The sequence below is a fragment of the Brassica napus genome, chromosome C5 (assembly GCF_020379485.1).
Source record: "Brassica napus cultivar Da-Ae chromosome C5, Da-Ae, whole genome shotgun sequence".
Lineage (NCBI taxonomy): Eukaryota > Viridiplantae > Streptophyta > Magnoliopsida > Brassicales > Brassicaceae > Brassica > Brassica napus.
Genome location: NC_063448.1, coordinates 10904853 through 10931777, shown reverse-complemented (window position 1 = coordinate 10931777; position 26925 = coordinate 10904853). Strand labels below are relative to the sequence as shown.

Genomic DNA, 26925 nt, shown 5'->3' with positions numbered 1-26925 from the left:
GTCAAAAAGTGCATATAGTATACGTACGTACAGTTGAAGAGCATCAATTATCTGTAGATGGAGCCTGGAGGACGTTGGTTAGCATATATAAAGTGCATAAACCTCGCCGTCAAGTAGATGCAACTAAGAACGAACTTATCATACAAGATGATTCGGAAATAGTATCACACTCACGAGGGTCATGGAAATCAAAAATATAATGGTCGAGATCCGAGAACTACATATAACGTGGATGAGTTGCTCAAAAGCATATGTACAGCTTGCAACGAACAAAATAAAAGATGGAGATGTAACATTTTATAGAGATAAAATAAAAGGCTGAATCAGTTTTTCAGAAATTGGAAGGGCTTAAAAGAAAGTACAGACAGATCGAGACTGGTTTCTTTATGTGCGGCAGATCCAAACACTGTGGTCGCCATTAAACAATCTTTGTAATAATCGCAAGTTCACAACATTTACACATAAATTTCCACATTATCAAAGAATTAATTAGATGTTGAGAAAAGAAAATCAAAGTACTAATTAATTTGTGCGGTTACATTACATGCATGCCAGATACAGTTAGCCAGGTTCCAGTTCTGATTTGACCACCGTACAATTTCGTTCGAACAGTTTGAATTAAATATTATAGTTTTTTTTTTGCATACTTCATCATATAGTATGGGTGGTCCAGCTCTGGCACCAGACTAGAGGTATCTAGGTTGTATATGAAAATATATCAAACATGTTCTTACAACCAGAGATGGACTTCCGCATCTATCGTTTTAAAAGTTTTTATTTTTGATACAAACATAACATCTGAACAAACAACACACATATGTTGAGTGTGACAATGTCATAGTAACATGTCCAACAAATTAAACGTCAACACTCTTTGATAACGAAGAATGCTCTGAATTTTCTTCGTGTCACTGTTTCGTTTCTTTTGTTCTGTTGCAACTCCTATAGTAACATTTAGCTTGAGTTATATAATATAATCCCGTTTGTGTGATTGGGAGTTACCACTGTATATGGCTAGTGATAAAATCTATTATAAGAGGTAATGCGGTCACAAATCACTTGTTTGATAGAACTACAACTAGCTTGCACTAGTGATTGCTACAGCTTCATAAATGAAATCAGATTATGAGCGTAAGCTCCATCCATTAACGATTCGACCCTTAAAGGAATTGTAGTGATTGCTAAAGCTTCATAAAACCATCGTAAATCTTGAGAATTCCTGGTCAGTGGTTGAACCAGAAGTCAACCAAGCTGTCCAAACCGGCCATCTAGGAGGTACCAGCGATAGAGGTTCAGTCCAAGGAGTACATATCAATACCAGAAGGAATTTTGGCATGAAACCAATTTTCACGGAAGGTCAACTCAACGATTCATCACTGAAGTTTGGAATTACAAGAAAAACTTCACGGAAAAAGAAATTATAGATTTTACAAACTGGAGGTTTTCCAGTCCGTCTAATTGCAAGTATCAGCCATTAAAAGTGGATTTCAGCCCGACCATGAAGCGGCTTTCTCCAGAATCAAGCATGAGCTTCAAGATTAATGTCTTATATTTCCAAAAAATCCGAAATCAGAAGAATTTGTCAAAGAAAAACCAAGATGCAATCAATTTTCTAAAACCGGCCAAACCGACATCAATTTGGAATTTTCCAACCATTTCGATTTGGTCCGACCCAAACCTATCTATGGAAACCAGGTACTCTAGACCATTCAGAAGATATCCACGACGTCCATATAGCTGCACCAGCATCCAGATGATCATGAGGATTCTCTCTACCATCAGCTTTTCTTATTTGGATGCGTTCACACCATTTACTTGCAAGGAAAGTCTTCATCAGTTTATGGCAAAGGAGCAATGGCCATATTTTTCATCAAAGCCATGCAGAGACATATCAGGAAGACTTCTTGATCGTGGCTACACCCAGAAGCTGATCAGATACAAAGGCTCCACAAGTTTCTTTTTGGCTCAAGAGCAAATTAAGCCTAAAGGCTATATTCCATGGAACCATCAAAGTTTTGATTTTCTTTTTTTTTTATTTCGAGTTTATTTCTTTCCTTTTATCATTTTATGACTGTTAGATTGTCATTGTCGAGCTTATATAAACTCAATTCATTTGTCTTTGTAAATTATCCATGTTTGAAAGTAATATAAATTATTCAGTTTTTCTACTTTTGTCAAAACTATTATTCTAATTAGTCTTTAGAATGTTGTGAGAAACAGCTCCACAGCACCTTGACTTATCAAGGCTCTTTTCCATAAAGTCTTGTGGCGTCCCCAATCCACCATCACATCCATTCCATTCGTTGCCAAGCTTGAGAGTGATACACATCCAGCAAGCTTTCACTCCATCACATCCACTTCGATCATCTTTTGATCAGGCTGATTCTATCATATCCTCTATTTATTTATCTTGTTTTATTCTCATTATCATCAGCATCTCATTTGTTTTGCATTTGTTTCAGGTTCATAACCAGCATTCCATTCATATCGCCCACCCGATCATATAGTTGGTCGATCCATTCAAGCTTCAATCAACCATCTTGCCAATCCTGATTTCCAGCCTGTATCATTTACCCTCTTCCTGGACAAATTTTCGACCTCGAAACTGGGTAGCATGCGCCAAGATAGAGAAAGTCAGCTTTCATTCTCTTTTGAGATTCTAAAGCCGTACCTTGGTATTGTTTTGGTTCGGGAATGGGTTGTGTATCAGATGGTTCTCCTTTGAGCAGATAGGATATGATCACGCCTCTGCTCTGGTCATGTCCATTGTATCTCTTCTGGAAGGGATGATCCTTCATACTTCTAATAGCCTCTGTTTGGATCATCTTTGTAGTTGGTTATCCTAGCTTCAAAAGATAATCCGGTGGAATTTATTTGAAGCTTTCTTCTTTTGTTGTAGCCCTGAAATTCGTGGTTCAACCAGAGACTCACCAAACCTCCCAAACCGACCACCTAGGAGACACAAGCGATAGATGTTCAGTCCAAGGAGCTTATCTCGACAACCAGAAGGATTTTTCTATGAAAACAATTCTCCAAGAAGGCTAACTCATCAATGAGTCATTGAGGCTTGGAATTTCAAGAGAATATTCACGGATAAAAGAGTTATGAATTTTAAAAGTCAGAGGTTTCTCAGCCCGTCCATCTGAGAGTATCCGACTTTAGAAGAAGATTCAAGCCCAAGGAAGGAGCGGTCTGAACCAAAGCCCATCATAGGATTCAAGAAGGATCTCTCAACTTTCTAAAAAAGCCCAATTTGAGGAGAAATGGACACGGAAATCAGAAGTTAATTCATTCTCCAGAACCGGCCAAACCAGTTCTACACTTGCCTCAATTGGAAGCTAACCGGTTCAATCAGTTTCAAACCAGACATTGGCGACCAGGAGATCATTTCAACCAATCAGGAGACATCATACACGGCCAAGAGTAGTTCTACAAGTTCATACCATGCACCAGCCAACATAGGATCAAAAGGATCCCCATTAACTCCAACTTGCCTTATTTGGAAGCTTTTGAATTCAAACTCCAACAGCTCTTTTTCTTTGAGTTTATGCACGACATCAGAACCTTCCAAGCCATCCAGAAAATCCCAAGGAAGCTCTATTATCCCCTTAAACCTTCCATTATTAAGAAAGATCAGATTCTTTACTTGGAGCCAAAATCCCACAAAAGGCTCCAACGGCTAGTTTTCGATTTCTTTCTTAGTTTTGATTTGTTTCCTTTTCTATTTGTTTTAGAACGTTAGGACCTTTGTCTCTGAGCATTATATAAGCTCCTAGACGTCCACTGTAAAGAACACCCTCAATCATCTAAGAATTATAAAAGTTATTCAGTTTTTATCAAAGAGTGTTATTTGCATAAAATATCGGTCTTTAGGATTCAAAGAGTGATTCTTTGTTGTTCTATTGATTTCGTGAGTCTAGCTTGTGTGTGAAAATCAAACAAGCTCAGTACACAGATTTAGAGAGTCAATCACATCGTTTTCATCATCCATCAGATTGAGAGATTCAATCAAACCTTCATCCGCAGATCCACTTCAATCCATTATTTGATCAAGCTGAGAGTGATACACATTCAGCATCTTGATTCCACCTTATCTATCCTTTTTCTTTCATTAAATTATTCTTATTATTGTTATTATCATCATCATCTCATTCGTTTTGCATTTGTTTCAGGTTTACAACTTGATTCCAAACCTCAGGCCATCCATCCGACCAGCCTGAATCTGTGCCCACAATATTTTTGGTATCAGAGCACATATTCAGGCTGGTCGGATGGATGGCATGAGGTTTGGATAGATCGATCAAATAGATGATCGGGTGGGCGATATGATTGAAATCAAGTTGTAAACCTGAAACAAATGCAAAACGAATGAGATGATGATGATAATAACAATAATAAGAATAATTAAATGAAAGAAAAGAGATAGATAAGGTGGAATCAAGCTGTTGGATGTGTATCACTCTCAGCTTGATCAAATAATGGATTGAAGTGGATTTGTGGATGAAGGTTTGATTGAATCTCTCAATCTGATGGATGATGGAAACAATGTGATTGACTCTCTAAATCTGTGTACTGAGCTTGTTGATTTACACACACAAGCTAGACTCACGAAATCAATAGAACAACAAAAAATCACTCTTTGAATCCTAAAGACCGATATTTTATGCAAATAACACTCTTTAATAAAAACTGAATAACTTTTATAAATTCTTAGATGATTGAGGGTGTTCTTTACAATGGACGTCTAGGAGCTTATATAATGCTCAGATACAAAGGTCCTAACGTTCTAAAACAAATAGAAAAGGAAACAAATCAAAACTAAGAAAGAAATCGAAAACTAGCCGTTGGAGCCTTTTGTGGGATTTTGGCTCCAAGTAAAGAATCTGATCTTTCTTGAACCTGGACGGTTTAAGGGGATAATAGAGCTTCCTTGGGATCTTCTGGATGGCTTGGAAGGTTCTGATGTTGTGCATAAACTCAAAGAAAATGAGCTGTTGGAGTTTGAATGCAAGAGCTTCCAAATAAGGCAAGTTGGAGTTAATGGGGATCCTTTTGATCCTATGTTGGCTGGTGCATGGTATGAACTTGTGGAACTCCTATTGGCAGTGTATGATGTCTCCTGAGTGGTTGAAATGATCTTCTGGTCGCCAATGTCTGGTTTGAAGTTGATTGAACCGGTTAGCTTCCAATTGAGGCAAGTATAGAACTGGTTTGGCCGGTTCTGGAGAATGGATTATAACTTCTGATTTCCCTGTCTATTTCTCCTCAAATTGGGCTTGTTGGAAAGATTAGAGATCCCTCTTTAATTCTATGATGGACTTTGGTTCAGACCGCTCCTTCTTTGGGCTTGAATCTCCTTCTAAAGTCAGGTACTCGCAGATGGACGGGCTGAGAAACCTCTGACTTTTAAAATTCATAACTATTTGGTCCGTGAAGCTTCTCCTGAAATTCCAAGCCTCAATTACTCCTTGAAGAGTTAGCCTTTTTGGAAAATTGGTTTCATAGACAAAATCTTTCTGGTTGTCAAGATAGGCTCCTTGGACTGAACGTCTGTCGCTGGTGTCTCCTAGGTGGTCGGTTTGGGAGGTTTGGTGAGACTCTGGTTGAACCACGAATTTCAGGGCTACAACATCTTTGCAACCTGAAAAATTCTCAGCATTCTGGACAAATATCAAGTGAATTATATCCGATACTGGAGTTTCATGAACATGTTTGAGTTGATGGCTGCCTTTGTTGCAACTTCAGACCTTGGTTGGTATGACCTTCTTCTTGTCTTATCTCTGGATAAAAATTTCTTGGAAAATACAAGTGCATTATATCTGTGTAGATGATTCATGAACTATATCATCAAGTGTAGGACTTACCTTAGCCTATACTTGCTTAGTAGCTGGCTCCGGTTTTGCTATGGTTCTGCTCAAAGTGTTTTGGCCGACACTTTTACTCATCTTCATGGCCTTTGGGATGTCACTCTTCTGGTCTAAGCAATGAAAAATTGCGTGCTCCTGATTTAACTGAAAGTTTTCTTGTTGAGGCAAGCCTCTCTCTTATGCTACAACTTTCCTTGATTCTTTGGAACCATGAGTTGGATACCTCATTGGGTATAGTTCCTTGATTTCAGAACTAGTAAAATCCGGTGCAAATCTATCCCTCATGAATTCTTTAAGAGCTCTCCACGTTTTGATAGCTGGCTCCTTGTAAAACTGCCTATCATCTTCTTCTTGTATCTATCATTCGAATGCTTCTTCTCTATGTTGATCAATGGAAATAGCTAGCCTCTCTTCTTTCTGGATGTTGTGGTAGTGAAACCATTCATCAAGGTTCCTCTCCCATCTTAGGTAACCTCCTTTTCCTGAAAATGTAAAGAGTTTAACTTTATGAGCAAAAGATTAAATCAAACCGAGAATTAACAAATGGTTGTGGGTTTTAGAAATTGGATGTGGGTTAATCCTAGAAGGATCTGGTGGTTTGGACTCGACATAAACAGCCTCAAGTGAATCTCCAAATATTCTTCTCTTTCTCCTTGCTGTGTTTGTTGGCCTTGTGCCTTGCTTCTTTTCTCTAACCGAGCAATCTTGTTTTGGAGCTCTTGTAGAGCTGCGACTGTTGGCTCAGTGTGGCCTTTAGAGTTTGGCCATGTTTCTTCTTACCATTGCTTTCTTAACACAATCTCAAAGATCAAGTGAAGTATATGAGAAGTACTGGTCGAAAAAGAACCAATGTAATAATGCAAAACTAGTTAAAACTAAACCGAGAAAATATATGCAATTATGAACCGAAATGAAATAAACTATGCAAAATGATTTTTCTTTTCGTTTTCTGGATGCAATATCGAAATGAAGCAATATAGAATGATAATAAACACAATGATGAGAAATTATGGATAGCAAACTATTACTGATTTTTTTTTGAATTTTCTTAAGACGCAACAATTAAACCACAATATGCAAATGATATGAACAATGCTCTAAAACTATTTCTTTTTCTTTTTCTTTTTCTTTTTATGCAAGCACGAAATGAAGACAATGTTAAATTAATAAACACTGTGGAAAGAAATATGAGATGCAAGCTAACAATGAGTTTTTCTTGAGTTTTTAGTTTAAAGAATGCAATAAACCGAGAAATATGAAAAATATTATATAAACTATGATGAATAATATTTTTATTTTATTTTCTGAATTTAAGAAAAAAAATGATGAAACAAATATGGTATGCACGAAATAAATAAAATGATATGCCTTTCTATTTTATTTTTAATGCAAGATTCAAACAAGAACAAATGTGGAATGCAGATTTTTTTTTACTTTTCTTAAACGGAAACAAACTAACTAAATGAATGCAAACACGTTTTTATTTTCTTTTTATGGAAGAATTGAATCAAAATAAGCAACAGGTTGTCTCCTACCTCACACTTTTTTCTGGTTTTCAATTTTAGATGAACAAAGAACACAAAAAATGCAAAACTGTTTTTTAATGGATTTTCGATTTATAAATGGGAAAACAAATGCAAACAAATATGAATGACGCAAAGATAGAGTGAACCTGATTCAGGAGCTTGAGCTTTGATACCAATGATACATGCTTGAAATCAGGGCTAGCAAGATGGTTGATGGAAGCTTGAATGGATCGACCAAATATATGATAAGGTGGGCGATATGAATGGAATGCTGATTATGAACCTGAAACAATTGCAAAATAAATGAGATGCTGATGATAATGAGAATAAAACAAGATAAATAAATAGATGATAGGATGGAATCAGGCTGCTGAACGTGTCAATCAAACCTTCAACCGCAATTCCACTTTAAGCCATCATTTGATCAAGCTGAGCGTGATACACATCCAACAGTTTGATTCCACCTTATCTATCGTTTTTCTTTGTTTATTGTTATTTTTTTATTCATATCATCAAAAGCATCTCACTTCATTTCCATTTGTTTCAGGTTTGCAAGCTAGATTCTAGACATATCGACCAATCGATCACTTCTTTGGTTGATCCGATTTGAACTTCCATTAACCATCTGGACGACCCCCATTTTGGGTTGTATCAGTAATTTTCTGTTCTCAACAATTCCTCATTCCATCCATCCTTGATTAAATTAATCTCCAGATCTGCCAGCTCTTAATTTAATTAATGTCTTATAGCTATACCTAATCTGATTCCCGGTAAGATTTCTTTCATAAGTAATAAAATAAACTTTTTATTTTTTGTTCTTATTTGTTTTAACCGTTTGGACAGATATTGTTCAAATACAACGGACCCCAAATTACTATTTGATCCACAAATTGTTAGATTTACAATGAAACTAAATGATTTTTGTATTTTTTTCAAGATTGTGAGAATATACTATATTGATCTGCGGTTGCGTTGATGTCATCTCCGACTCTTCCTAATCTTCGTTTATCATGCGAAAGAAGATACAAGTTGAGAGACAATGAAAATGACATCTACCTTTTTCACTAACTTCCTACTCTGAGTAGAACAAAAAAAACACTGGAGAATATCCTATTTTGATATTTTGATCTAAAAAAACAATTTATTTGTTATTTTGGTCTAAAATTTACTAAAACTGCCACATGATATTTGGTTTATGGTTTAGTAAACTTATTTGATATTATAAACTTTATTTTGTATTACTGTATAACTAAAATGTGTTAGTGATTTTGACGAAGCTTCAGTGGATCTTACAAGAAAATGATGGAAAATGCTAGAATTTAAAAGCTTCCCAATTAAATTTCCTTAAATATATATTTTATAGTCTTAAACTAATATGTATAAGTAAAGAAGTTGTTAAATATTTGTATAGATAAATCTAAAACTAATAAGTAAATTAGAAAGGCTATTATCATTTTTTAAATACCTCTAAATTCTTTTAAATTATTATCAGACCATCACGGCTTGGTAAATCAGAAGGAATATAATATTATTTATGTAAATTGAGCCACTTTTCCCATGATTCAATTCGTCTTTCGGTTATCAATTTGGTCTTATTTTGTCACCACCGGAGCGACGCTGGTTCACAGACATGCAATCTACTTTTTTGATTACCCACTCCTTAAAACTCGTAAATTACTATAACATCCTTGTCTCTCCTATTTTGTCACCACCCGACCGACCCTGCACTAGTGATTGCTATTCATTTTCATAAATGAAATCAGATTATGAGCGTATCCATTAACGATTCGACCCTTAAAGGTTACGGTTTATGCAGCCATGTTTCGCCTCTAAGGACTAAGGCTCTTATAGGATTCGCCTATTCCCCGAAGACTAACTAGTGTCTCAATCATGTCAAACTTATAGATTCACTTTGTGACATTTATTTATCAGCTAAATGGACTAATTAACATATCTCTGTTTTCATGCTTCCTTTCGACCCGGTAGCCCAAAATTGATCCTTGTGAGCCACACAAAAGAACTTAAACCCTAAACACTTATTAAGCCCTTTCACTCTTTTCCGCATAAACTTGGAAACAACCAATTGTGTACTGAATTAAAGTGAGACTTCAGTAAAGATACAATGCATGCTGAAAGATAGGTTCTCTGTGGAGAAGGTAAAGCTTAAGAGCCGTTCAAATATGAAACGGGCCCTTTTTAAGGCGCAATCACTAGAAATTTGAAAGCCAGATGACATCCAAAAGTCTTTTGTTGATCATAAGTTGCGAATGTCAGGAACAGGTAAGTTCTTCAACTGCAACTGTTTGTGCATCCACTGCCAGTTCTCTGGGGTTACTTCTCCTCCAAGAGCACGGATGACTGATCCCCCACTGCATGATCCCATTTTGCAACACTCTTCCAAAGGCAATCCCTTTATCAATCCATACAGAAACCCGCTTGCGAACAGGTCACCTGCTCCTGTAGCATCAGTTGCTATTGTCTCTCCTATGGCTGGTACTTGTACCACCTGTTCAAGTTATGAAATAAAGAGTTAACTCTAAGTGAAACGTAAAGTTACTGAGTTTTAGTTTCGAAAAGACAAACCTCCTTATCATGTTTTGCAATGCACCCTTTAGACCCTAAAGTTACCACAGCCCAACTGCAATGCCTGCTTAGGAACTCAAGAGCAGCCTCCGGGCCCGCTTCTTCTTCGCCCCTGAAACTCACAACCTAGAGAGTCAGAGTGTACAAAAACCAGAGTAGATCGTCGCAGGGGAAGGGATAGATAAACATCGGATTACCTTAGCAGCTCAGCTGCTTCATCCTCGTTAGCAAAGCAAAGATCTATGTTACCAGACTCCAGAAGCTGTCTCAGCTCTGATCTATAATTCCGGACCATCTAATCACACAAGAATGAATGTTTATATCATTTTAATTCAAAACGAGAAAATCTCAAATGCTTAATCATTTGTAAAGTCACAGATCAAATCTCAAATGGGGGAAATTATGGATAGCTTACCTCAAAACTAGCTAAATCCAAAGAAACAGAAAGACCTTCTTGCTTGGCAAATCCAATAGCTGCTTTAATTACTTCTAAGTTAAGAACTGCATATCTTAGGACCAACCACTGTAACAGAGCAAGACCATCAACATCGTTGTTTTACAATGCTTGGTATTGGCAAAGAAAGAATAGAGGGAGCTAGCTATTAACCTTAGAGCCAGTGAAATCATCTTTGCTTAATTCATCAGCCTGAAAAGAGAAAAGAATTAGTTTTTACCATCCCATCTCATTCACTTAAACTAGAAACTCCTCAGAAAGGAGAATAGACAAACCTGAATCTTGACAGCACTGGAGAGACATGGTCGCATTGTTCGATTACCAGAGTCATCAACCAAGCAAACACACTATATAATAAATAGAAACCAGTTAAGGAAGATCAAAACCAACTCTTTCCAAATAAAAAAAAAAAGAAGAACAACTCCACAGTTAAGCAAAAAAAAACAAACCTGCCCAGTGGAACCTTTCTTCTTCCTCAACCTTGAGATGCTGACACCACTGAAACCCATATTGCTCACAAACAACTGCCCTTGTTCATCGTCTCCATAAGCCCCGATGATCCCCGTGGCTACACCGAAGCCAACACTCAATCCTCGAACAGTATTAGCCACACTTCCTCCAGCCATCTTCTTCAATGGAGCCGCGGTGACATGTGTATCAAGCTCTTTGAGTATGTGCTCTAACTCATCCTTTTGCACCTACAAAAACAGAGTGTCCCTTCAAAATCGGCACTGATAATAAAGAAACACAATTTCGAATCCAGATTGCTTACGGGAATGGAGCCACCACGATCACCGGGAATTTGATCGAGCAAGGACCAATCGACGGGAGCGACGTTATCGATAAGAGCTGCTGGTTGGAGTCCAATTACCACTGGAGGAGCTTCGTGGCTATTGGGCAAGGCCTCAGCTACCATTCTCCAGAGATCTCTTTCTCTCTCTTTTTCTTTGTTTCTGTAATCTGTATTGTTGTGCAGCCTGCCTTGCCCGATATTTTTTGCTTCCCTACGTATCAGTTTATATACTCTCGGTGGTGGTGGAGACGAGGATGAAGCAGATATGTGGTTCTTTTTTACCAAATTATCCCTGAAATAATGATCAAATAGTAATAGGGCCCATAATAATAGTTCTGTGAATAGATAACGCCTTTTTTTTTTTTTCTTCTTGATTTGTTTCCCTGAATGATTATTTCTCACTCGTGTAGTTGAGTGTGCATCGCATTTGGCGCCGCATATAAGAAGAGAAAGATAACAACTTTGCTACATTTTTTATTTACTTTTTCTCTTTAAATGTTCTCATATGGTTTTCTTTTGCTCAAGATATTAGCGATGCACTGGAATTATTATATGCTAGACTCATCATACTACCTTTACCACTTTGTACGTACGCAAAACAATCATGGAAAGTGAAACCAAGTTTATACACATTATTACAATTTAGTGGCCGAAAGTTTTATTTTGATTCCTGCAGAAACTGCAACTGAAAGATGGAAACCAATCACAAATATTAACAAACGATAAATTTCAACAAAAGAAATGCCGTTTGACAAAAAGAAAGAAAGAAACTAATCATAATAGAAGATACACGATACAAGATTTGATTTTATTCACACAAATAAAATAAAAAGACGACCAAGCAAGCGTAATTCACGGTACCAATACTATCAACCCCACTAATAATTTGTTGAAATTATATAAAATATATCAAGGGTTGGATCTTTATTCTTCATAGCAACATAGGCGCACATGAATTACCACATGCATCACTCTATTATTGTTCACTCCTCATGTTTCATATGATTCTTAATTTCAAACTAATAGCATCCAAAGTTTGTCCTCCTGACAAGACTACTCCCTAAGAAACCATGAAGAAAAGTCGAGTAAAAGCTATAATTTCAGTCTAATGTACTCTACCTGCCATTATTCAGACCAGCGGCGGAAAGATAATCTTCTTCAGACATTTCATACTATTAAGGTTTCGATCAGAAAGCATACCACAGAAAACAGTTCACATTTGAATAACGCTTGGCTTCTTTATAATGCTCTATGCTGTAGAGAGTTTAAGCTCTGGTGGAGTTTCTCTCACAATACCAAGCATCGCGTCATATTCCTCGTCTTTTTGACCCTTCTCGAACTCGGTCGCATTTAGTGGCTTTGCATTCTCTGCAGCGTGAGCCTTCGCCAGGTTTGAGTAGTTTTCAGCTGACTTCGGGAAAAAAAAAGTCAATTTCCTCAAGCTTCCTGAGGAACTTTGCTGGGTTTCCTCCCCATATCTTCTGAAATATTATAAACCAATACGATAAAAAGGAATGTTAAACGTGTCAGTAAATATGGCTGTTGAATTGGTCGAGATGAGATACAAACACCCTTTTGTATTCACATGCTGGTAATTTGGTAAACCGTAAACAGAAGAGCATTACTGATTGTTTACAATGCACTTTAACCTAATTGACCATAGTCATAAGTCTTTTAAATGAACGTTAAACTTCTATTACTTCAACTGAAAGGTGGATAAATTATGTTTTATCTAGACAGAGAAGAAGAATTCATAGGCTAGGACGGCATTTCAACTTCGCATATAATCTTTGATAACCTCAGAAATAGAGATGATTATCATAAAAAAGAAACGACATTTTCAAAGATATAGCCTATGCTGTCTAAGTAGCAATAGAAGTATGTCAGCACAAATGGGGTTATGGGTCTTGAGATAATGCAAATGTTTTAGGCAAGAGTACCTCTCCAGAAGGAAGGAATTCTAGTGTTTTGTTGAACAAGCGCGCACCAGCAGCAACCATGTCATGCTTTTCAACGACCACACCGTCAAGAAGTGTCGCACCCATCCTTGATAAAAGCCTCATTTTCAACAGTACATCCATGTAACAAAGCACTATGACCTGTTATAAATCTAGTTTAAAACAATATCCCTAATGATTGGCGAATATGCATGAATATCAGACACTACAAAACAAACAGCAAGAGATTCCCACTAACCAATGATTACATTGTCCCCGATGATGATGGTATGGAGGCACTTTACCGATTAGGTATGATTTTGCCACATGCACAAGTGAGTTGTCCTTAATATTAGTTCCTGATCCAACACTGTCAGTATTCACATCCCCTGCGCAGAAAAAAAAAAAGAGAGAGCAAGTTTAGACTGTAGATTAGTTCACTGTTTCTTGGTAAGAAGTAATAGGCTTAACCATGCAGTCAGTATCAATGTTGAGTGACATAACAGCATTATGTACAAAAGGACAATCTAATTCCAAAACCATATAAACTAAAGAAAAACGAAATAACTCATACTTACACTAGTGATCCAAAAAAAATCGATATCATATACTCAAACGTTTCATCAAGAGAAGATATAGTATAGCTGTAGCATAACATTGAGAAGTCTTATACTCTTAGTCATCACTAAACCACAAAAGAAGACTAAAGAACATACATTGGTTCCCTACTCAGTTGACCTAGCTAAGGATACAGACGTCGATGATATATCTACAAGAAATCAAATCAGTCAACCACCAAACACTGGAGGCATAGTAGCTTGCTCACCTCGTTGAACGAATACATACCAAATAGATGATCATCTTCCAATATGACGGTTACAAAAGCTTCCTTATCCAGAATCGGAGCCTTATCAAATACATTCATCAATGCCCGATGCCTGGATACTACAGAGATAAGCCACAATTACATATGAACAAACACAATCCTATAAAAGCTGATCAGTTCATCCCTTCCGCTATTCAAGTCTACAATCACGATACATCAATTCCAGATCTCTAACCTAATCAGCAGAGCTAAGTAACCTAAGCGATGGCTCTTTTTCGTACGAATTTGAAATTGGAGTGAAAACTTAGAGATACGATAAAGCTTACGTTGTTCTCGGAAGCAATTGCTGCCTGCGACATCCGAGGCGATCGAGAGATTGGCCGGTCTCTCGGATCCAAAATCAGACGGATTAAAATGCTCTGCCTAGGGTTCCCATTGGTCGTCGTCACCTTGTTAGAGCTAGAGTTAACAGGCAAGGACTCGGTGACGAAGACGAAGATGGTGGAAGTGAAGGGAATAGACTATGGAACACGACGAATCCCCAGAGTCCATGACAATTAGATTGGTTTATTCTGGTTCAATCAAACCGCTATAATGGATCAAATGGATAATTTTCTCAATTTAACCGGATAAGGTCTTAAGAAAGTGATCAACGCCTAATAGTTACGCTAAACCGAATTTTATATTATAACTACATCATCTGGAAAATTGCTTTTAAAAATTTACAATTAGTTTTGTTATTTAATTATAGAATATTGCAGAATTTTCATATGTACATAAACTATGTACTATGTAAAATATAGTATATGAGGAGAGACATGGGTTTTTTTTTTTTGTTGTTTTAGTGTTTCGTATATTTTTAGCATTTTTGTAATTAGATTTTTTTATTAGTTTGTAAAAATACCAAAACTGAGTTTGAAATAGAAAAATAGTTTGGATGATGTTGGAAGTTGTCCGTTAGTGTTTCCTCGATTATTGTGTTCTAACTTCTTCTGAGCTAAGCAATATATAGAAGGTGTAACTCTAACTCATGTATTGAATCTGAGTTAACGTTATTAAAACATAAATTTTCCAGCCATTAATTTTCATCTCAAATTATTTTTCTAATAGTATAAAATTTCTTCAATCTTTTTTATAACATCATCATTTTATTGATTTCAAATCAATCTAACAAATTACATGGAACATGAATTACTATGGTCGTACAACTATTTGCATCCTTTATAAGTTCCATAACACTTTAAATAGAATAAAATCAGACAAAAACAGATAAAAACACGCTTCCCAATTTATTTCGTTAATTTTTTTTTGTTGCCTATGAAAAAATGAGATTTCTATTTAGTAGTAGTTGTAATCTCGATTAATTTGTCTCTTTTAAATTGTCAAATGGTTTTATTGGATTAATGTACTGATATATATAGTACTCCATATGTTTTATTATAAGTGTCGTTTTAGGTTTCGACACACGGATTAAAGAAACAATTAATTTTGTACATTTCCTATAAAAAACACTATTACCTATACACCTAACCATATTTCAACCAATAGAAAAATAAATTTTGCATAAAATTAATAAATTTTGCATTGAAAATCGAAAACGACACTTATTTTGTAACGAAAAAATTCTGTAAAACGACACTTAGTATGAAACGGAGGGAGTACAAAATTAAGGTTACTCTTAAACGATTACATCCACTGATCAAGAAACAACATGTGGCCTATTAATCAATATGTATTAACATTTAAATTTGTATTTGTTTCTATCCTTGTATATTCTGGGAATAATGTTTGTCACCACAATAAATTTATATTTCCGGTTACTTATGCTTTGCAGCTCCCTGAATATAGATGTTTGGTTGTCCCAAAATGTATATATTTTTTGTTAGATTTTATTATTTATGTTTCTATAGTAGTTATTTGTTATTATTTTTACCTTTTTTGTATATATACACATTAATTTTTCTCTACAAAATTGTTTTTTGTTTTCATTAATCCTTGATCTTTTTTATCCCATATGAATAATTTTTTTTCCTAACTCTACTCGAAATGTAGTCATAAGGTTATTAGTGTATGGTGAAAACTTCGTTCATAATTTTGTCATATCATCTCTATCACACCTTTGAAATAATGTTCCTATATAGTAGTAATTTCAGTTACGGAGAAAAATAGATTTTGGACAGTAAAAGTAATCATGGTCATAAGCTGTCAAATACGTTTCCAATATCTTAATCTTGTTCAAGTCCTGGTCTTCAATCCATTTGTAAACTTCATATCGCTCTGTTGTTCAATTTTAATTGCTCGGCCTATACATCTTTGCCAAAAAAAAAGTAGACAAAAAGCATCACACAAAGAACTTTCAAGTTTTTCAACGTGTTAAACTATTTCATGCTTCTCCAATTTATGAAAGGCCGTTTGGAATTTAGGGAACGTTAGATATTGCAAGCATGCAATATAACTGTCAACTTTCATCAGTTTCTGAGAAAGAGAAAAGTTAGAAAATAAATATATTGTATATATGTTTTTTTTTTTGCTTTAAATTTGGTGAATATATGTATGTTGTATTTAGATTTTAACAAATTTAGTTCTTCTTATATTTAATGACTCACATGCCCGGGGTTTTCAAATAAAATTTAATTAAATTGAGATTTTTTTATTTATATTTTAATATCTGTTATACATATATTTCTACCAATTACAAAAACATAAATTAGTAGATTTAAATTTTTAATGTATTTTTGTCTGACAAATTTAGAATGGCAAGAGCTCACAATTGGTTGTAACTTTACTATCCTATTAAATTTTCTGTAATTTTATGTTTATATAATAAAGTAAAAGTAGAAAAAAGAATAACTCATTATTTGTTATAGTTTTATTATTGGAATCATATATGATGAAAACGATGAATATAAGTTAATTAAACTTTAATTATAATCTTTGTACTCTTAATCTTAGATAATTTAGGCTTTTATATACAACAATTATTAGCTTATAATTGATTTAAACTTTGTTTTGTCTTTAAGATTATTGAATTCCAAGATAGAAAATATTATTTTATACACTTTTGACCGTATGACTTCCAAACATTACTTTTTTTTTTGTAAACACTACTTCCAAACTAATATAGTGAGTAATATACAAAAATCTTAGTTGGAATCATTTTATTTCTTCGTACCAGTATGAAAGTTATGATATCATTTGAATTTGAATATGCTGTCTTTAAACTCATTTGCTACCAATTGAGATAGTTGAAAAGAGAGAAGTTTGATCACCTCGAAAATTCTAAATGTCCTTATTTATAGTAAAAATAGATAATCAACGTAATTTTCACTGCACATCAGTTTATTGCGTCCAAAGTATCAGTCGAGTGTTCTATTTGAGGTGTCCAGTTACTTTTTTTCCTCTCAGATTCCATCACCCTCTTTTCTTTCAGTCCTCGGTTCTGGTTTTGATCTGATCCACTTCGTTTCTCACATGCATGTTCTTATAGAGTATAATGACCACCAACGCTAAGATTCTCTTGAATATATTCTTCATGAACCATATAGTTCCACGACTCAGGATTATAAGCGAGTAAAATCAGTAAACCAAAACTAAGACCATTCTCCTTGCAAGATGCAAGAGAATCTCCCTAGTCAGTATCTATTCATTTTTGTTCCTCCAAATTTTGTTGATCATTCACTTGGCTCTCTTGAGCCTCTCTTCTTTTCTTCTCAAGATAACTTGGCCACCCAATGGTGACTCTCGGCTCTGTTTTCTCTGCAGCTTCTCACCTCTGCCACCCAATGTTATATCACTGTTTCTGTTCATGCGTATTCTTTTGCACCTCTCAAAATCTGAATATAACTGTTCTTGCAAATTTTCAAGAGTATTAGCTACGATATTTTTCGAATCAAAGGAAACATGTTAGTTCAAAGAACTTAGAATCATACAGTGTTGCAGTAAAACAGGACTTGTCTAAATGAGTTAGCTCAAGTTCAGAATACTCGTCCAGAATAGCACGCCTTGTAATGCAGCACTACATATTTTATAGCTTAGAGTCCCCGTAATATGTCTTCCAAGATATTAAAATTAGGTGACCATATTCCTTTCAAAGTAGACAAAATTATATAGTGGAAATACGAACTATTGTTAATTTTATTATATTGCAACAGAACAACTTAAACATAAAAGATTTTGGATATGAAGCTTACCAGCTTTTTCTTTACTTGTCGGTTCTAACTTAACCGTTGGAGTGGTAGTGTGAAGCAACTAACAATCTGTACAGCTAACAATTATAACATAGACTGAACTGAAAAACATTTCAAAAGTTCCTCTTTCTATAAGTTAAGTTATCACCAGATGAGAGATCATTTCTTCCCTTCTTCATACTTTTGATCATGTGAATCTCGAAACAATGAGCTACAGTTAAAAAAAAAGAATTCATGAGAGACGTTTCACTTTTGAAATCAAATCAAGAAGCATGAACAAATCTATGTACAGACGAAGAAAAATATGACAATCATGGCTCTTTTTGTGAAGAACTTCCAAACCTTTGAACAAACCTCCACCACAATGAAATGTAATTGAAGCTGTAAAAAAAAAGTTTTAGGTAGTTATCACAAATTGGGGAAAAAGAAAGCCGTGAAAGTCTATTGGAATAGAAAAATGAGTGATCTCTCAAAAGGGAGATAATTCATCTATTAAAGACTTCTTGAGATCATCCTCACCTTGCAAGCTCTGATATCCAGCAAATGCAAAACAGAAAAAGTTTGCATGTCATCAACATAAGTAAAACATCTCTTACAGATAAAAAAAGAAGAGCATTGGTATAAACGCCCATACCTGGACATGGGAGACTTTTCGTGGATTTTGTGGCAATAGCTTTATCTTCTTGTGGATTTCATGGTGATAGCTTTTATATAAGAGAAGAAACAAAGGGAGGAGAAACGAAACCATAAATAAAGGAATAAAAAACAAACTGAATGATTCAGAGAATGTGTGGTAACGGCAATTGGCAGGGATGCGAGCGATTCCGACGAAGAGGAAGAGCCGGAGAGCCGGAGAGATCATCGATGGCGTTGAAGATTAGGGTTAGAAGAGATGGGCTTGAAACGGGCTATCTCGAATTGTTTTAAACCTATACAAATGACTTCGCTTTTTCTGTGAAGACTAAAAATATGTGTGGCATTGTAATTTAAAACTCTATGAGTGGTCTGAATTTCCAATCCGACGTGGACGCGCTTAGAAGGTTTGATATCCGCTTTTTGTATTATTTAGATTTTCGCTCTGACCCATTGATGCATTCTATATGATGATTATTCAATTAGTAAAAAATCTGAATCACAAATTAGTAGTTTAATTTGTGTTTTGCATTAGTGTTGTCGGTTAAGTTAACATAGTGCTAAAACCGTGAGTGACAACCTTACCGACACAGTACAAAACTTCAAATGGTCTTGCTTGCCACGCACAACACGTGGAAAAGATAACATTGTCCTTCTCAAAGCTTCGGCAATAATGGACCACTGGTTTGGTTGAACCACTAAAAAGAGTGCGTGTGTGTGTGTGTGTGTGTGTGTGTGAGGGACTCTATTTAAAAGCACTGCTTAACTCAATAATTATTCCATCGCTCCAAAATAAAAAAGAATAGCTAAAAGATGGCTCTCGAAGTCTGCGTGAAAGCCGCCGTTGGTGCCCCTGATGCTCTCGGCGACTGTAACTTCCCTTCTCTCTCTCTAGCTCTTTTTTTTATATCAGATTATGATCTCTGATGATCTTCAAATGTAAAATTTATAATACATGATTTGTCTGTCGTTTCAGGCCCTTTCAGCCAACGGGTTCTCCTCACCCTCGAGGAGAAGAATCTTCCCTACAAAATGCATCTGATCAACATCTCCGACAAACCTCAATGGTCATTTTCTTTCTCTCACCCAAAAACCTTAGATTCGATCTTAGCTTGTTTCACCTGTTCTACTCATTGACAAGAAGCTGGCTTTGGTTTATATATGATACAGGTTCTTAGCCATTAGTCCTGAAGGGAAAGTACCAGTCCTCAAGAACGACGACAAGTGGGTGTCTGATTCCGACGTCATCACCGGCATTCTCGAGGAGAAGTATCCTGAGCCATCTCTCAAGACTCCTCCCGAGCTCGCCTCCGTTGGATCCAAAATCTTCGGTACCTTCGTGACCTTCTTGAAGAGCAAAGACTCCAGCGACGGATCCGAGAAGGCCTTGCTTGATGAGCTTGAAGCTCTCGAGACTCATCTCAAGACTCATGACGGTCCTTTCATCGCCGGAGGGAAAGTCAGTGCTGTGGATCTAAGCTTAGCACCGAAGCTTTACCATCTCAAGGTCGCTCTTGGCCACTACAAAAGCTGGTCTGTCCCCGAGAGCTTGCCTCATGTTCATGGCTACATGAAGGCTTTGTTCTCTCTTGACTCGTTTGAGAAAACAAAGACTGAGGAGAGGTATGTTATTGCAGGATGGGAACACAAGGTTAACCCCTAAAAACTACTACTAGTTTCGTCTGTTTGTGTGTGGTGGTGATGATTTGGTTCAATGTCTTATCTACTCTATCAACTCTTATCAGTAAAATAATGTTCCTGGACCTGTTATGTTTTGTTATTGTATCAATCAAATAATAAGCCTCTTTTGAGATAAGATTAGCGTCTAAAATTCGAATGAATCGTATCTCAGATTATTGAAATAGTACATGCAACTCATAAAGGGTGTTGTTTGTTCTCAAACAAACTGGTTGAGAAACTCATCCACGCTGGTGTACTTGACATCGGGGTAAAGCTCGGAAGCCTCCACTCCAACAGAAGGATCTATAGTGAAGGAGGTGAGATCACCTTGCACAAGTACTGCATGGATCAAACCCATCACAAAGTCCATTGGATGCTGAGCCTCTGCACCAAGTGAAAAGAAAGAAACTTTTAGAAATACTTTTTTGACTGATTAGTATCAGATATTAAAAACGGTTTACATGGTAAAAGTGATCAACCAACCTTGGATGCTTTTGAGAAGTTCTTCCTCTGAAACATAAGTCTTCTCCAGAGTCTTACCGATCTTTCCCTCCCACAAGCTGACCATATCGTTCTGCGAGACAATGTTCTTGGGTGGATGGACGTAGAGAATCTTGTTAAGTGTTCTCGGGTCATCAACAGCTTTCATTGTATACGCAACGATGTCTTCTTCAGTGTTGATAATAGCTAGCAACAAAGAGACAGAAAAAAGAGAATCACAATTTCATTACATATACTGAACAAGTGATTGCGCTGAATGTAACGACAAGTGGGTGTCTCGAGTACCTTTAGCATCGCCACTGTCGTAGATGAAAACTTTGTCAGTAGGAGGGGTTCTGAGTCGCAAGTGGCATTGGCCCAAACTAGGCATGAAAAAGCCAGCAAAGCAACCTGTGACAACATACGTATAAGGTATCTCCGCGGCTTCTATGGCACGCCGTATCTGAGCTTTCATGATGAATTCCGATAGCGTAGGCTCGATGGCCACCGTACGGTCCACGTCGTTGCCAAATTCCGAAGGTAAGAATCTCTGCATGAAGAAAACAAATCTTTCTGAAAAATCCTATTGAAACATCTTCTTGATCATGTCAGAAAAGTATGGATGTAATGCATGTGTCTATAACCAAGTGTCGTTTAGCTCAACTTAAAAACACAAAGTCTTAAAAGTCACAAGATTGAGTGACATTCAGACAAAATTAATATTACATATTGTGGTTTGGGTCTAGACTCTAGAGACCATAGATCCTGAAGCCACAACCTCCTGTTAATTCAAAAATATGTGTTGAAAAAACGGACCTTGACATTTCCAGCTTCTTTGATGGCGTCGATGATATTGACCTGATCTAGAATCTGAGTTCGACCAAGGGCAGAAATCACGACATCTACTTGTTTGATCGCTTTGACCAAGCTCTCTTTCTCGTTTAAACTTCCTGTTTGTTATTACAACAGAATCAGCGGACTCTAATCAACAAATATTATTTTAAAAAACAACATATTTTATGCAAGGTTAGAATAAGAGCAGAGTAAAAGAGAAAGCAGGTCAACGGGGTTTTATACAGACGTGATTCAAGGCGTTTTCCAAACATTTTAGGTACAACTGTGAATGCGCTACGATGTTTGGCACTATTATGCTTAAAATCTAATCGTTATAATTCGAAAATATCATCTAAAACGCTGATACCAATCTTAAAAGACAACCTGAGAGTGTTCACACGAAAAAAGTTACTATACGGAATTCAATTAACATTGAATCATGGCTGGAAATACGTAAACCTTTCTAGATTGGAAAAAACAAAAATGAATTAAAAAAAAAATAAGATAGAATTTTAAAACAAACGTAGGAGAAAGGGTTTAATAGTCAACGTACGTAGAGTATGGTTACGCCAAGATCTTTGAAACTCTGGACTAGTTTGGCCTTAACGGGATCGGTGAGAGAGGATTCTCTGACCAGAGCGAAAGTGGTGCGGCCAGACTTGACGCTTCCCTCCACGAAGACTTTTCCTATGTAGCCTGTCGCCCCGATCACCAGAATCTTGCTCGTCATCTCTTCTCTCTTCTTGTACTTCTTTTCCGTTGAATTTTGAGTTTCGGAGACGAGTGAATAAAAGAGAGCGAACCGACGACGCAGATTTATTGTAATCGTTTCACGAGGATTTAACGTGAAGTTACCTATGTACCCTGTCCTTGTTTGAGCTGCCTTATTTTGACCACAAATTGCCTTACTGGTAGTTGGCTTTGATTTTTCCCAATGAATAACGTTTTTTCGAAACAAAGTGGTTTTAAAAATTACGATCCTCACGGAATTACAGCCCACACAGCCACACAGGTCTCTCAGATGAAACACTATATGCGCATCTACCAAAAAGCATATTTTTAAAATCTTCGATATAGTTATTGGTTTAGTGGTTCGACCGGTTGAAACTCGGTATAGCTATTGGTTTAGTAGTCCGACGATTCAACCGATCAGACCGAATTTTATGTTTAAAAATAAATAAATATATAATCATATATTTATTTTATATAGATCTAAAATGCAGTTGTACATATAATATTTTTTCTTTTATTAATTAGACAATACATAATAATCATATGTTTAGTTATATGTACAGTTAACAAGTGAATACTATATCAAATAAAATTGATAAAAATAAATGATCAACTGTTTAAATAACGTATTTATTTATTTTAACAATTAAAAATCTTAAATTTTATAAATATAGCAAATTGAAAATATAATATGAAAATCAAAAAAAAATATTTTAACATTTTTTTAAAAAACGAGTTAAAAACTAATTAAAATAGTAAAAATTAAAAAGATATTAATTATATGTCAATTTTTTTAGAAACCATGTTTTGAAGTTGAACCAAATCACCTGTTTACCAGTTTTTCTTTAATCCAAATTTTAAACCGTCCAGTTTGCCACAAAGACCATTTACACCCTATTCAAATAGCACAAGACTTGTTATAACTTATAATAGACTGTTGATAAATGGTTCGATTACGAGTCAGGAAATAGGTATAACATAAAAAGAGTCAATTTCAGTACTACCAAAAGATGGCCACGCACCCATGCAGCCTGCTCATAAAATGATATCAAAATATGCAGAAATCTCACATTGTGAGATCACACTTCCTTCCCACACAACCAAAAATATAATGGTACATATAAAAAAAGATTAAAATCCCACACCATTGTTACATGATCTATACTCACATTCGGATACTAATACGGCCAACACATTAAAGTAACCACCATATCATACATAACATGTGACTTCCCAGTAATTAAATCATCACAAAAGAAAACTAAAATCACAATTCACCGAGATGACTTGTGATTAGCCGGTGACTCCAGCGCTGTTACTGGCGATTTTGGCGATGTGAGCTACTTGGAACTGCGGAACGTAATTGTTGGGTCGACCCTCTTCCTCCCTCGGCTCATTCAAGAACGCCCAGTTGCTTCTTTTCCACCTAACAACACACATCAATTCATCTTAATATTTTACAATGTCCAAAGTTATAAGATTGACTTCAATTAACCTACAAGGCTAGATAGTATCAAAGTATGCATATTACCATCCAGTCGTCTTGCTTTGGTTTTCATAACGATCCTCTATCCCCTGACTTTCCGCAACTTCCTGTGAACAAATTTTAAGGCTTCTTTTAAGATTTTTTTGGTAATTTATCAAGTCGATTACTAAAGATCACTGACGAATATTAATTCTTCTTTGGGGGCTGATTTAAAACTTGAATAAATAAATAGTTTGGTCCTGACCTGAGCTACCAAGTTGGAAACGGCTTGAACATGTTTCTCTTCGGTCTTCTTCTTTGTTTTCCAGAAAGCGTCGATTTCTTCTCTTGTCAGTGACTTGCACCTTCTCACTGTAAATTTTCAGTTTCATCATTATTTCGGAAAAAGATGACCATGTCTAAAATTTGTGTGCACAGTATCATTTAGATGATGGATATATGATATAATCCATGTACCGACGCATGACCATTAATTAGTCGTATGTGTATACATACATGGTTATATTTGATTACCTGAGTTGGGATCCTTTGTTGGAGAGTCCCATCCTGACATTAAAGAACCCATTTGCTCTTAATCTTTTTCCCAGTATGCTTTAAAATTTCTCTGATCAGTAGATATGTTGGAGTTGTGTGTTAACATTTTTGTATATATAGTGCTCCATGCAAGTGTGCGCAAGTCATCTAGATAATTCTTATCCCAAAGGATATTAAGTTTGTTTTTTTTTTTCATCAAATACAGACTCATACTGATTATGTGAACCACTTCGGATCCATGTGAACGATAAACGACGGTTGTTTCCTGGCACTGCGTGCTAGGCTATTAAGTTTGTTTTTTATTATTATTTTACTCTGATCCAAGTTCATCTATATTATTAAAAGAGAAGTATCCATTAAAAAATACTCTTAAATTTTCTAACTTATTTACATTTCCATGCCACCGAGAATTAAATTAAATTACATATTTTAATGCTTGTCTTTTCCAGTTAAATTAATGAGTTTTCCTTAATCAAATTTAAATTTAGTGTCATTAAATGAACCTACATATTTTAATGTTTGTCTTTTCCAGTTAAATTAATGAGTTTTTCTTAATGAAATTTAAACTTAATGTCATTAAATGAACCTAAAAATACATCATATTTAACGTAGCTTATTACGGACGAGTACGGCCCAATAATAAACTTGAATTTTATTTTTACGAAAACGTGAATCACTTGACTTATGTAATATTTAAAATATATTAACTACAATATAACAAATGCATATAACCTACCTATACTTTAGTTTAAAATGATCATGCTCAAGTTTTATATAGTCAACTTACATCATGCATCGATCGATGTACAATAGTCAAACCACCTATAGTTTTCGTTTTCTTTATAGGATGTATCAACCAACCAATCATCTCACTGATTTTCTAAGCTTTATAAAAAAACAAATCAATAAATACAAACTCAAAATCCAATATCTTCTATTAATCAAAACAGAATATCTTCAAATTCGTATCTTTAATGTACCTATTAAATATAGAAACTGTAACCATAATTATACTAATTATACGATTAGATTTGATTCCAACCAATTGATCTATTACTTCGGTAATTGATTTGCTTGCAGAAGAAGAAACAATAAATTTAAAATTTATAAGAATATAAAGATATAGAGATTCCAACCAATTGCTTATATTTGCGTATGATTTTCGCATAATAAGCTTCAAATTGAACATTGAAAAAGATAGAGAGATTTTTTAAGCTTTTACCGACACAGAACTTAAACAAAACGAAGAGTTAGAGATAATTTTTTTTGTTACACTTCCCGGAAAAAAACGGTTACAACATGGGCTTTCATAATATGGCTTTTTAACATATTAATGTTATGGACATTTAATAATTATCTTGACGAAAAAAAAAGACTATAAATAATTTATTATTAACAAAAGTATGAAATTATTTACAATTTGATGACTAATTCATCACTTTTTTTTATATGTTAAATTTTTTATAGAAGTTTAAAAATTATTTTATTTTCTTTAAACATGTATAACTAATTTATAATTTTTTATGCCATACTAAGTCATGATATAATATTTCTTCATATTTTACATTAATAACCATTGTTTTTATACATCGTCTACAATTCTCTAATTACGTCTATTTGTTCAATTTTGTATATGATATCGAATATTCATCATAAATAGATGGTTTAAGATGCCAAAAAATTATTTACTTTATGAATATAATACATCAAATATTATAAATACATTATTTAGTTAAATAAATACCCATAAACCGAAAATTTATATCCATGCTGGCGCGCAGATTATTTAAGAAGGAATCAATCCCATCAAACTATTTTTTTTTTCCGGCTATTGGAAACTACAGATAAGCGCCCACTGATTTAGGTAATTGTTTTGATTAAACTATTGAAAATTGCTGAGAGATATTTTAGCATGCTTCCCACCGACGTTATTGAGTTTATAACCAGCTTATCTTGTCTATCTCTTTTGAGGGTATGAATATATTATCCTATTTTTCATTCGAATCCGATATTTCTTTAAAACAGAATTTGTTATAACGAAGATACAAAACACTAAATATGATGTCGCAGTTTTGTCTTTTAGGATAGAACGATCCATGTCAATGTGATAACCTCGGAAATTATTTGAAGTGGAAAATTCAATCCGTAACAGATTATTTGAACAAATTCAACAACTAAACGTGAAATAAACAATCGAATACTGTCGTCGTTAATGGTTTTCTGACTTAAGAAGAGCAGGAATTAGCTGACACGTGTACGATGCGTGGCAGACACATCTTACATGGACATTATCATCTCCTTGAAATTTTCAAAATGATCTAGTGGATCCACGCGGTGGAAGAAATTATATATTCGCTTTCTACAAAGTAGATA

The 26925-nt window shown here is 35.2% G+C and overlaps 4 protein-coding genes, 1 long non-coding RNA gene and 1 pseudogene across 7 annotated transcripts; 1 reads left to right on the top strand and 5 right to left on the bottom strand.

Annotated features, from left to right (window-relative positions):
- Positions 1-9462: 9462 nt before the first annotated feature.
- LOC106401762 (uncharacterized sugar kinase slr0537-like) lies at positions 9463-11468 on the bottom strand. Its single transcript, XM_013842341.3, has 8 exons — positions 11203-11468; positions 10880-11128; positions 10706-10777; positions 10584-10622; positions 10392-10499; positions 10174-10271; positions 9977-10088; positions 9463-9899 (listed from the first exon to the last, which is right to left on the bottom strand). The coding sequence occupies exons 1-8, from the start codon at positions 11344-11346 to the stop codon at positions 9648-9650; spliced, it is 1074 nt and encodes a 357-aa protein (XP_013697795.1). The 5' UTR covers positions 11347-11468; the 3' UTR covers positions 9463-9647.
- A 465-nt stretch (positions 11469-11933) lies between these two features.
- Positions 11934-15919, bottom strand: LOC106401763 (annotated as a pseudogene).
- A 1335-nt stretch (positions 15920-17254) lies between these two features.
- LOC111205528 lies at positions 17255-19301 on the bottom strand. 2 transcript variants are annotated; one of them, XR_007323403.1, is made up of 3 exons: positions 18808-19301; positions 17916-18702; positions 17255-17829 (listed from the first exon to the last, which is right to left on the bottom strand). It is a non-coding gene; the product is annotated as an uncharacterized LOC111205528 (long non-coding RNA). The 2 variants fall into 2 exon arrangements; XR_007323402.1 differs by having other exon boundaries at positions 17916-19301.
- Positions 19302-19512: 211 nt separating this feature from the next.
- Positions 19513-20622, top strand: LOC106401061 (glutathione S-transferase DHAR1, mitochondrial). Its single transcript, XM_013841492.3, has 3 exons — positions 19513-19677; positions 19783-19873; positions 19977-20622. The coding sequence occupies exons 1-3, from the start codon at positions 19620-19622 to the stop codon at positions 20467-20469; spliced, it is 642 nt and encodes a 213-aa protein (XP_013696946.1). The 5' UTR covers positions 19513-19619; the 3' UTR covers positions 20470-20622.
- LOC106401060 (isoflavone reductase homolog P3) lies at positions 20601-22634 on the bottom strand. Of its 2 annotated transcripts, none has more exons than XM_022701510.2 (5): positions 22354-22634; positions 21783-21917; positions 21273-21516; positions 20970-21173; positions 20601-20894 (listed from the first exon to the last, which is right to left on the bottom strand). In XM_022701510.2, exons 1-5 carry the CDS (start codon positions 22528-22530, stop codon positions 20704-20706), a joined length of 951 nt encoding a protein of 316 aa, XP_022557231.1. In that variant the 5' UTR covers positions 22531-22634; the 3' UTR covers positions 20601-20703. The 2 variants fall into 2 exon arrangements, with proteins under 2 accessions (XP_022557231.1, XP_013696945.1); XM_013841491.3 differs by having other exon boundaries at positions 20601-20870; positions 22354-22623.
- Positions 22635-23530: 896 nt separating this feature from the next.
- On the bottom strand, positions 23531-24643 carry BNAC05G15160D. The gene is made up of 4 exons (XM_013840043.3): positions 24532-24643; positions 24263-24369; positions 24064-24125; positions 23531-23958 (listed from the first exon to the last, which is right to left on the bottom strand). The coding sequence occupies exons 1-4, from the start codon at positions 24581-24583 to the stop codon at positions 23826-23828; spliced, it is 354 nt and encodes a 117-aa protein (XP_013695497.1). The 5' UTR covers positions 24584-24643; the 3' UTR covers positions 23531-23825.
- Positions 24644-26925: the final 2282 nt, after the last annotated feature.